The 14553-nt window shown below is 49.8% G+C and overlaps 1 protein-coding gene across 6 annotated transcripts in view; it reads left to right on the top strand.

The window, feature by feature from the left end:
• The window catches only part of LOC116957928 (venom prothrombin activator pseutarin-C non-catalytic subunit-like), a 158420-nt gene extending 144147 nt beyond the window's left edge, over positions 1 to 14273 (top strand). For 3 of the 6 annotated variants that reach the window (XM_076058058.1, XM_076058061.1, XM_076058057.1), the window contains exons 26-27: positions 3548 to 3730; positions 9827 to 10178. In XM_076058058.1, coding sequence (XP_075914173.1) covers positions 3548 to 3730; positions 9827 to 10000 — 357 coding nt within the window. In that variant the 3' untranslated portion in view covers positions 10001 to 10178. The other 3 variants (XM_076058060.1, XM_076058059.1, XM_076058062.1) reach the window with 3 other exon arrangements.
• The last annotated feature ends 280 nt before the right edge of the window (positions 14274 to 14553 follow it).

Below are 14553 nucleotides of genomic sequence, written 5' to 3'. Positions count from 1 at the left end.
ACACAGAGACCCATAGACTCACACAGAGACCCATAGACTCACACAGAGACTCACAGACTCACACAGAGACCCATAGACTCACACAGAGACCCACAGACTCACACAGAGACCCACAGACTCACACAGAGACCCACAGACTCACACAGAGACCCACAGACTCACACAGAGACCCATAGACTCACACAGAGACCCACAGACTCACACAGAGACCCACAGACTCACACAGAGACCCACAGACTCACACAGAGACCCATAGACTCACACGGAGACCCACAGACTCACACAGAGACTCACAGACTCACACAGAGACCCATAGACTCACACGGAGACCCACAGACTCACACAGAGACCCACAGACTCACACAGAGACCCACAGACTCACACAGAGACACACAGACTCACACAGAGACCCACAGACTCACACAGAGACCCATAGACTTACACAGAGACCCATAGACTCACACGGAGACCCATAGACTCACACAGAGACCCATAAACTAACACAGAAACCCACAGACTCACACAGAGACCCACAGACTCACACAGAGACCCACAGACTCACACAGAGACCCACAGACTCACACAGAGACCCACAGACTCACACAGAGACCCACAGACTCACACAGAGACACACAGACTCACACAGAGACCCATAGACTAACACAGAAACCCACAGACTCACACAGAGACCCACAGACTCACACAGAGACCCACAGACTCACACAGAGACCCACAGACTCACACAGAGACCCATAGACTCACACAGAGACCCACAGACTCACACAGAGACCCATAGACTCACACAGAGACCCACAGACTCACACAGAGACCCACAGACTCACACAGAGACCCACAGACTCACACAGAGACCCATAGACTCACACAGAGACCCACAGACTCACACAGAGGCCCACAGACTCACACAGAGACCCACAGACTCACACAGAGACCCATAGACTCACACGGAGACCCACAGACCCACACAGAGACTCACAGACTCACACAGAGACCCATAGACTCACACGGAGACCCACAGACTCACACAGAGACCCACAGACTCACACAGAGACCCACAGACTCACACAGAGACACACAGACTCACACAGAGACCCATAGACTAACACAGAAACCCACAGACTCACACAGAGACCCACAGACTCACACAGAGACCCACAGACTCACACAGAGACCCACAGACTCACACACAGAGACCCACAGACTCACACAGAGACCCACAGACTCACACAGAGGCCCACAGACTCACACAGAGACCCACATACTCACACAGAGACCCACAGACTCACACAGAGACCCACAGACTCACACAGAGACCCACATACTCATACAGAGACCCATAGACTCACACAGAGACCCACAGACACACACACAGAGACCCACAGACTCACACAGAGACCCACAGACTCACACAGAGACCCACAGACTCACACAGAGACCCACAGACTCACACAGAGACCCACAGACTCACACAGAGACCCACAGACTCACACAGAGACCCACAGACTCACACAGAGACCCACAGACTCACACAGAGACCCACAGACTCACACAGAGACCCACAGACTCACACAGAGACCCACAGACTCACACAGAGACCCACAGACTCACACAGAGACCCATAGACTCACACAGAGACCCATAGACTCACACAGAGACCCACAGACTCACACAGAGACCCACAGACTCACACAGAGACCCACAGACTCACACAGAGACCCATAGACTCACACAGAGACCCATAGACTCACACAGAGACCCACAGACTCACACAGAGACCCATAGACTCACACAGAGACCCATAGACTCACATAGAGACCCACAGACTCTGTACACAGAGACCCACAGACTCACACAGAGACCCACAGACTCTGTACACAGAGACCCACAGACTCACACAGAGACCCATAGACTCACACAGAGACCCATAGACTCACATAGAGACCCACAGACTCTGTACACAGAGACCCACAGACTCACACAGAGACCCACAGACTCACACAGAGACCCACAGACTCACACAGAGACCCATAGACTCACACAGAGACCCACAGACTCACACAGAGACCCATAGACTCACACAGAGACCCACAGACTCACACAGAGACCCACAGACTCACACAGAGACCCATAGACTCACACAGAGACCCACAGACTCACACAGAGACCCATAGACTCACACAGAGACCCACAGATTCACACAGAGACCCACAGACTCACACAGAGTCCCATAGACTCACACAGAGACCCACAGACTCACACAGAGACCCACAGACTCACACAGAGACCCATAGACTCACACAGAGACCCACAGACTCACACAGAGACCCATAGACTCACACAGAGACCCACAGACTCACACAGAGACCCATAGACTCACACAGAGACCCACAGACTCACACAGAGACCCACAGACTCACACAGAGACCCATAGACTCACACAGAGACCCACAGACTCACACAGAGACCCATAGACTCACACAGAGACCCATAGACTCACACAGAGACCCACAGACTCACACAGAGACCCACAGACTCACACAGAGACCCACAGACTCACACAGAGACCCATAGACTCACACAGAGACCCACAGACTCACACAGAGACCCACAGACTCACACAGAGACCCACAGACTCACACAGAGACCCATAGACTCACACAGAGACCCATAGACTCACACAGAGACCCACAGACTCACACAGAGACCCACAGACTCACACAGAGACCCACAGACTCACACAGAGACCCATAGACTCACACAGAGACCCACAGACTCACACAGAGACCCACAGACTCACACAGAGACCCACAGACTCACACAGAGACCCACAGACTCACACAGAGACCCACAGACTCACACAGAGACCCACAGACTCACACAGAGACCCACAGACTCACACGGAGTCTTCGACGCTACCTAACACGATGATGTTTCTCCCCCCGCCGCCTTCCCACGTGTACACACACACACGTGTACACACACACACACGTGTACACACACACACGTGTACACACACACACACACTGACACACACACTGACACACACACACGTGTACACACACGTGTACACACACACTGACACACACACGTGTACACACACACGTGTACACACACACTGACACACACACACGTGTACACACACGTGTACACACACGTGTACACACACACTGACACACACACGTGTACACACACACGCACGTGTACACACACACACACGCACGTGTACACACGCACGTGTACACACACACGTGTACACACACACGTGTACACACACACACGTGTACACACACATTGACACACGACACACACACGTGTACACACACGTGTACTCACACACACGTCTACACACACGTGTACACACGCACGTGTACACACACACACACGTGTACACACACACACACGTGTACACACACACACACACGTGTACTCACACACACGTCTACACACACGTGTACACACGCACGTGTACACACACACACACGTGTACACACACACGTGTACACACACACACGTGTACACACGCGCGCAGCGGAACGCCGTGGGCGAGTGGCTCCAGGTGGACTTCGCGCGGCTCACGACGGTGACGGGAGTCGTGAGCCAAGGCGCTCGCGAGCGCGGGACGAGCAAATTCGTCCGCTCCTTCACGCTGCTCTACAGCGGAGACGGCGCCGCGTGGACAGCCTACAGGGAGACGTCGGGGCACGCACACAGGGTACACACACAGTGTACACACACACTAGTACACACACAGTGTACACACACAGGGTACACACACACACAGTGTACACACACACAGGGTACACACACAGTGTACACACACACTAGTACACACACAGTGTACACACACAGGGTACACACACACAGTGTACACACACAGTGTACACACACAGTATACACACACAGGGTACACACACAGGGTACACACACACAGTGTACACACACAGTGTACACAGTGTACACACACAGTACACAGTGTACACACACAGTGTACACACACACACAGTGTACACACACAGGGTACACACACAGTGTACACACACAGTGTACACACACAGTGTACACACACAGGCTACACACACACAGTGTACACACACACGTGTACACACAGTGTACACACACACTAGTACACACACACAGTGTACACACACACACAGTGTACACACACAGGGTACAAACACACACAGTGTACACACACAGTGTACACACACACACAGTGTACACACACAGGGTACACACACAGTGTACACAGTGTACACACACAGTACACAGTGTACACACACAGTGTACACACACACACAGTGTACACACACAGGGTACACACACAGTGTACACACACAGTGTACACACACAGGGTACACACACACAGTGTACACACACAGTGTACACACAGTGTACACACACACTAGTACACACACACAGTGTACACACACACACAGTGTACACACAGGGTACACACACACAGTGTACACACACAGTGTACACACACACAGGGTACACACACACACAGTGTACACACACACAGTGTACACACACACTAGTACACACACAGTGTACACACACAGTGTACACACACACACTAGTGTACACACACAGGGTACACACAGTGTACACACACAGTGTACACACACACACGTGTACACACACAGTGTACACACACACACGTGTACACACACAGTGTACACACACACAGTGTACACACAGTGTACACACACAGGGTACACACACACAGTGTACACACACACTAGTACACACAGTGTACACACAGTGTACACACAGTGTACACTGTGTGTGTGTGTACACACACAGGGTACACACACACAGTGTACACACACACTAGTACACACAGTGTACACACAGTGTACACACAGTGTACACTGTGTGTGTGTGTGTACACACACAGTGTACACACACACAGTGTACACACACACTAGTACACACGCACACAGGGTACACACACACATAGTGTACACACAGTGTAAACACACTAGTACACACACACAGTGTACACACAGGGTACACACACAGTGTACACACACACACACTAGTACACACAGTGTACACACACAGTGTACACACAGTGTACACACACACACACAGTGTACACACAGTGTACACACAGTGTACACACACTAGTACACACACTAGTGTACACACAGTGTACACACACACACACAGTGTACACACAGTGTACGCACAGTGTACACACACTAGTACACACAGTGTACACACACAGTGTACACACACACAGGGTACACACACACACAGGGTACACACACACAGTGTACACACAGTGTACACACACAGTGTACACACAGTATACACACACAGTGTACACACACACAGGGTACACACACACACAGGGTACACACACACAGTGTACACACAGTATACACACAGTGTACACACAGTATACACACACAGTGTACACACACACACAGGGTACACACACACACTAGTGTACACACACAGGGTACACACACACAGTGTACACACAGTGTACACACACAGTGTACACACACACACACTAGTACACACAGTGTACACACACAGTGTACACACTAGTGTACACGCAGTGTACACACACACACACACTAGTACACACACACACTAGTACACACACAGTGTACACACACACAGTGTACACACACTAGTGTACACAAACAGGGTACACACACTAGTGTACACACACAGGGTACACACACAGTGTACACACACTAGTGTACACACACAGGGTACACACACACAGTGTACACACAGTGTACACACACACTAGTGTACACACACAGGGTACACACACAGGGTACACACACACAGTGTACACACAGTGTACACACACAGTGTACACACACTAGTGTACACACACAGTGTACACACACAGTGTACACACACACAGTGTACACACACACAGGGTACACACACACACACGGTACACACACACACACACACAGGGTACACACACAGTGTACACACACACAGTGTACACACAGTGTACACACACACTAGTACACACAGTGTACACACACAGTGCACACACTAGTGTACACACAGTGTACACACACACACACTAGTACACACACACACTAATGTACACACACAGTGTACACACACACTAGTACACACACAGGGTACACACAAAGTGTACACACACTAGTGTACACACACAGTGTACACACACAGTGTACACACACTAGTGTACACACAGTGTACACACACTAGTGTACACACACAGTGTACACACACAGTGTACACACACACAGTGTACACACAGTGTACACACACACACTAGTACACACAGTGTACACACACAGTGTACACACTAGTGTACACACAGTGTACGCACACACACACTAGTACACACACACACTAGTGTACACACACAGTGTACACACACACACACACTAGTACACACACAGTGTACACACACAGTGTACACACACTAGTGTACACACACAGTGTACACACACACAGTGTACACACACACAGTGTACACACAGTGTACACACACACACACTAGTACGCACAGTGTACACACACAGTGTACACACTAGTGTACACACAGTGTACACACACACACTAGTACACACACACACTAGTGTACACACACAGTGTACACACACACTAGTACACACACAGGGTACACACACAGTGTACACACACTAGTGTACACACACAGTGTACACACACAGTGTACACACACACAGTGTACACACACTAGTGTACACACACAGTGTACACACACTAGTGTACACACAGTGTACACACACTAGTGTACACACACAGTGTACACACACAGTGTACACACAGTGTACACACACTAGTGTACACACAGTGTACACACACACACTAGTACACACACACACACACTAGTACACACACACAGTGTACACACACACAGTGTACACACACAGTGTACACACAGTGTACACACACAGGGTACACACACACACACTAGTACACACAGTGTACACATACAGGGTACACACACATACTAGTACACTCACAGTGTACACACAGTGTACACACACAGTGTACACACACAGGGTACACACACACACACTAGTACACACACACACACTAGTACACACACACTAGTGTACACACACAGTGTACACACACAGTGTACACACACACACACTAGTACACACACACAGTGTACACACACACACACTAGTGTACACACACAGGGTACACACACACAGTGTACACACACAGGGTACACACACACAGTGTACACACACACACACACTAGTACACACACACACTAGTGTACACACACACACTAGTATACACACACAGGGTACACACACACACACTAGTACATACACACACTAGTGTACACACACAGTGTACACACACACACACTAGTACACACACAGGGTACACACACACAGTGTACACACACTAGTGTACACACACAGTGTACACACACAGTGTACACACAGTGTACACACACACACACACTAGTACACACAGTGTACACACACAGTGTACACACTAGTGTACACACAGTGTACACACACACACTAGTACACACACACACTAGTGTACACACACAGTGTACACACACACACTAGTACACACACAGGGTACACACACAGTGTACACACACTAGTGTATACACACACAGTGTACACACACACAGTGTACACACACTAGTGTACACACAGTGTACACACACTAGTGTACACACAGTGTACACACACAGTGTACACACACAGTGTACACACACACAGTGTACACACAGTGTACACACACTAGTGTACACACAGTGTACACACACACACTAGTACACACACACACACACTAGTACACACACACAGTGTACACACACACAGTGTACACACACAGTGTACACACAGTGTACACACACAGGGTACACACACACACACACTAGTACACACAGTGTACACATACAGGGTACACACACATACTAGTACACACACACAGTGTACACACACAGTGTACACACACAGGGTACACACACACACACTAGTACACACACATACACTAGTACACACACACACTAGTGTACACACAGTGTACACACACTAGTGTACACACACAGGGCACACACACACTAGTACACACTAGTGTACACACACAGGGTACACACACACACACTAGTGTACACACACACTAGTGTACACACACAGTGTACACACACAGTGTACACACACACACACACTAGTACACACACACAGTGTACACACACACACTAGTGTACACACACAGGGTACACACACACAGTGTACACACACAGGGTACACACACACAGTGTACACACACACACACACACTAGTACACACACACACTAGTGTACACACACACACTAGTATACACACACAGTGTACACACACACACTAGTACACACACACACTAGTGTACATACACACACTAGTGTACACACACAGTGTACACACACACTAGTACACACACTAGTACACACACAGTGTACACACACACAGTGTACACACACACACAACAACAACAACCGCCATTCGCCACTAAGTGGCGGTGACGTCACCACGACGCTTGTGCCAGGCTATGTGCACCCTGAGGCCACGTGAAGTGTCGAACGCCCGCTGGCAGGAGGTCACGGGGCAGACCCAGGTGCCACGGGTCGACTGACTGAGATGACTGGCTGATGCACCACCTGTGCCCCCTACTGTGCCAATCCGCTGTTCTTTAGCCACCCGGCGCTCCGCTCGTTGTTCTGAGCGTCGCTCCTCCGCCCTCCGTTGTTGTTGGAGGGCGACTGCCTCCAACTGCCCAGTAGCGTCCTTCACGAGTCTCCTCCACAGAGGCCGATCTTGACACCGCTGGTACCAGTCATCGGCAAGTCCACTCCGCTCCACGTCCTCCTGTACCACATCACTCCATCTCTTGTCTAGCCCGTGCCGCGCCCGCTTAGCCCCCTCAATCCGGCCAAACAAAAGCTGTTTCGGCATGCGGTGGCTGGGCATGCGGGCTACATGACCCAGCCATCGCAGCCTTGCCTGCCGGAGGAGCTCACTGATGGGACCCTGCCCAGATCTTTCAAGGATTTGTGAGCTCCTCACACAATCCAGTCTGGTTAAACCCAGGATGGATCGTAGGCAGGCCAGCCTAAATGTTTCTAACCGGCGAAGATGTTCCATTAGGGGGGTCCACGTTTCGCAAGCGTAGAGAAGGGAGGGAATGACCGTGGCCGAGAAGACCTGAAGCTTAGTGCGGAGCGACAGACCAGGTAGCTTCCACACAGCGTTACGCAACCGATGAAAAGATATTGCCGCTCGACTGATTCGGAGTGAGACCTCTGCTGTTAAACTGGAGCCAGTCATAAGCACACTGCCCAGGTACGGGAAACTCTCCACTCTCTCCACAACTGCCCCATCACTGATTGGGAGTTGTGGGGTTGGAGTGTCCGAGGGTACAAAATACCCAGGCAGGTGCTTAGTTTTGGTGGGGCTGATGGTAAGGCCCCACCTCTTAGTGGCACGCTCCAGTCTCAGCAGCAGCGTCTCCAACTCCTCCTCTGTGTGTGTGTACTAGTGTGTGTGTGTACTAGTGTGTGTGTGTACTAGTGTGTGTGTGTACTAGTGTGTGTGTGTGTACTAGTGTGTGTGTGTGTGTACTAGTGTGTGTGTACTGTGTGTACTAGTGTGTGTACTACTATGTGTGTACAGGTGTTCGTGGCTAACAGGGACAACCACACGTACTGTGTGTGTGTGTACTGTGTGTGTGTACTGTGTGTGTGTGTACTAGTGTGTGTGTGTGTGTACTCTGTGTGTGTGTACTAGTGTGTACTGTGTGTACTATGTGTGTACAGGTGTTCGTGGCTAACAGAGACAACCACACGTACTGTGTGTACTGTGTGTGTACTGTGTGTGTACTGTGTGTGTGTGTGTGTACTCTGTGTGTGTACAGGTGTTCGTGGCTAACAGAGACAACCACACGTACTGTGTGTGTGTGTACTAGTGTGTGTGTACTGTGTGTGTACTAGTTTGTGTGTGTGTACTGTGTGTGTGTGTACTCTGTGTGTGTACAGGTGTTCGTGGCTAAAAGAGACAACCACACGTACTGTGTGTGTGTGTACTAGTGTGTGTGTACTGTGTGTGTACTAGTGTGTGTGTGTGTACTGTGTGTGTGTGTGTACTCTGTGTGTGTACAGGTGTTCGTGGCTAACAGAGACAACCACACGTACTGTGTGTGTGTGTGTACTAGTGTGTGTGTGTACTAGTGTGTGTGTGTGTGTACTAGTGTGTGTGTGTACTGTGTGTACAGGTGTTCGTGGCTAACAGAGACAACCACACGTCCTGTGTGTGTGTACTGTGTGTGTGTGTACTGTGTGTACTGTGTGTGTGTACTGTGTGTGTACTCTATGTGTGTACAGGTGTTCGTGGCTAACAGAGACAACCACACGTACTGTGTGTGTGTGTGTACTGTGTGTACTGTGTGTGTACTGTGTGTACTCTATGTGTGTACAGGTGTTCGTGGCTAACAGAGACAACCACACGTACTGTGTGTGTGTACTGTGTGTGTACTCTATGTGTGTACTGTGTGTGTACTGTGTACAGGTGTTCGTGGCTAACAGAGACAACCACACGTACTGTGTGTGTGTACTGTGTGTGTACTCTATGTGTGTACTGTGTGTGTACTGTGTACAGGTGTTCGTGGCTAACAGAGACAACCACACGTACTGTGTGTGTGTGTGTACTGTGTGTGTGTGTGTACTCTATGTGTGTGTACTGTGTACAGGTGTTCGTGGCTAACAGAGACAACCACACGTACTGTGTGTGTGTGTACTGTGTGTGTGTGTGTGTACTCTATGTGTGTGTACTGTGTACAGGTGTTCGTGGCTAACAGAGACAACCACACGTACTGTGTGTGTGTGTGTACTGTGTGTGTGTGTGTGTACTCTATGTGTGTGTACTGTGTACAGGTGTTCGTGGCTAACAGAGACAACCACACGTACTGTGTGTGTGTGTGTACTGTGTGTGTGTGTACTCTATGTGTGTGTACTGTGTACAGGTGTTCGTGGCTAACAGAGACAACCACACGTACTGTGTGTGTGTGTACTGTGTGTGTGTACTGTGTGTGTGTGTACTGTGTGTGTGTACTGTGTACAGGTGTTCGTGGCTAACAGAGACAACCACACGTACTGTGTGTGTGTACTGTGTGTGTGTGTGTACTGTGTGTGTGTACTGTGTGTGTGTGTGTACTCTATGTGTGTACTGTGTGTACAGGTGTTCGTGGCTAACAGAGACAACCACACGTACTGTGTGTGTGTGTACTGTGTGTGTGTGTGTACTGTGTGTACTGTGTACAGGTGTTCGTGGCTAACAGAGACAACCACACGTACTGTGTGTGTGTGTGTACTGTGTGTGTGTACTGTGTGTGTGTGTACTGTGTGTGTGTACTGTGTACAGGTGTTCGTGGCTAACAGAGACAACCACACGTACTGTGTGTACTCTATGTGTGTACTCTATGTGTGTAACGTGTACAGGTGTTCGTGGCTAACAGAGACAACCACACGTACTGTGTGTACTCTATGTGTGTACTCTATGTGTGTAACGTGTACAGGTGTTCGTGGCTAACAGAGACAACCACACGTACTGTGTGTACTGTGTGTACTCTATGTGTGTACTGTGTGTGTACTGTGTACAGGTGTTCGTGGCTAACAGAGACAACCACACGTACTGTGTGTGTGTGTACTGTGTGTGTGTACTGTGTGTGTGTGTACTGTGTGTGTGTACTGTGTACAGGTGTTCGTGGCTAACAGAGACAACCACACGTACTGTGTGTGTGTACTGTGTGTGTACTCTATGTGTGTGTAACGTGTACAGGTGTTCGTGGCTAACAGAGACAACCACACGTACTGTGTGTGTGTGTGTACTGTGTGTGTGTGTGTACTCTATGTGTGTGTACTGTGTGTACAGGTGTTCGTGGCTAACAGAGACAACCACACGTACTGTGTGTACTGTGTGTACTCTATGTGTGTGTACTCTGTGTGTGTACTGTGTGTGTACTGTGTGTACTGTGTGTACAGGTGTTCGTGGCTAACAGAGACAACCACACGTACTGTGTGTGTGTACTGTGTGTGTACTCTATGTGTGTGTAACGTGTACAGGTGTTCGTGGCTAACAGAGACAACCACACGTATGCACGCAGCGTGCTGGCCCCGCCGCTGCTGGCTCGCTACGTCCGACTCTACCCACAGACGTGGGAGACGGCGATCGTCCTGCGCGTCGAGTTCCTCGGCTGCCCATACTCAGCGGGGCCATAGCCAGCACGCACAGCACACACACACAGTACACACACAGTACACACACACAGTACACATACACACACAGTACACACACAGTACACACACAGTACACACACACAGTACACATACACACACAGTACACACACAGTACACACACACAGTACACCCAGTACACATACACACAGCACACACAGTACACACACACACTAGTACACACACATACACACAGTACACACACACAGTACACACAGCTGCTGGCTCGCTACGTCCGCCTCTACCCACAGACGTGGGAGACGGCGATCGTCCTGCGCGTCGAGTTCCTCGGCTGCCCATACTCAGCGGGGCCATAGCCAGCACGCACAGCACACACACAGTACACACAGCACACACACAGTACACACAGCACACACAACACAGTACACACAGTACACAGCACACACAGTACACACACACACAGTACACACACAGCACACACACACAGCACACACAGTACACACACACACACAGCACACACACAGTACACACAGTACACACACAGTACACACACAGTACACACACACAGTACACATACACAGTACACATACACACACAGTACACACACAGTACACACACACAGTACACCCAGTACACATACACACAGCACACACAGTACACACACAGTACACACACATACACACAGTACACACACACAGTACACACAGCTGCTGGCTCGCTACGTCCGCCTCTACCCACAGACGTGGGAGACGGCGATCGTCCTGCGCGTCGAGTTCCTCGGCTGCCCATACTCAGCGGGGCCATAGCCACACACAGTACACACACAGTACACACAGCACACACACAGTACACACAGTACACACACAGTACACACAGTACACACAGTACATACACACAGTACACACACAGTACACACAGTACACACACACAGCACACACAGTACACATAGTACACATGTACACACAGTACACATAGTACACACAGTACACACACAGTACACACACAGTACACACAGCACACACACAGTACACACAGCACACACAGTACACAGCACACACAGTACATACACACAGTACACACACAGTACACACAGTACACACACACAGCACACACAGTACACATAGTACACATGTACACACAGTACACATAGTACACACAGTACACACACAGTACACACACAGTACACACAGCACACACAGTACACACAGCACACACAGTACACAGCACACACAGTACATACACACAGCACACACACAGTACACACAGCACACACAGTACACAGCACACACAGTACATACACACAGTACACACACAGTACACACAGCACACACACAGTACACACACAGCACACACACAGTACACACAGTACACACACAGTACACACACACACACACACTAGTACACACACATACACACAGTACACACACACAGTACACACACAGTACACACACACACACTAGTACACACACACAGTACACACAGCACACACAGTACACACACAGCACACACACAGTACACACACACAGTACACACAGCACACACAGTACACACACAGTACACACACAGTACACACACACAGTACACATACACACACAGTACACACACAGTACACACACACAGTACACACAGTACACACACACAGTACACACAGTACACACACACACTAGTACACACACAGTACACACAGTAAACACAGTACACACACAGTACACATAGTACACACAGTACACACACAGTACACACAGTACACATAGTACACACAGCACGCACACACAGTACACACAGCACGCACACACACAGCACACACAGTACACACAACACAGCACACACAGTACACACACACACTAGTACACACACGGTACACACAGTACACACACACAGTACACACAGCACGCACACACACAGCACACACAGTACACACAACACAGCACACAGAGTACACACACAGCACACAGCACACACAGCCCACACACAGCACACACACACAGCACACACACAGCACACACACAGTACACACACAGTACACACAGCACACACAGCACACACACAGCACACACACAGTACACACACACAGCACACACACAGTACACACAGCACACACAGTACACACACAGTACACACACACACAGCACACACACAGCACTCACACACACACAGTACACAGTACACACAGTACACACACAGTACACACACACACAGCACTCACACACACACACAGCACACACACAGCACACACACAGCACTCACACACACACAGTACACAGTACACACAGTACACACACAGTACACAGTAC

The sequence above is a fragment of the Petromyzon marinus genome (genome assembly GCF_048934315.1).
Source record: "Petromyzon marinus isolate PM22_M1 ecotype Great Lakes invasive population chromosome 67 unlocalized genomic scaffold, UKy_Petmar_22M1.pri1.0 chr67_unloc.6, whole genome shotgun sequence".
Lineage (NCBI taxonomy): Eukaryota > Metazoa > Chordata > Hyperoartia > Petromyzontiformes > Petromyzontidae > Petromyzon > Petromyzon marinus.
Note: the sequence above shows the minus strand (reverse complement) of the source record. Positions and strands in the feature narration are given on the sequence as shown.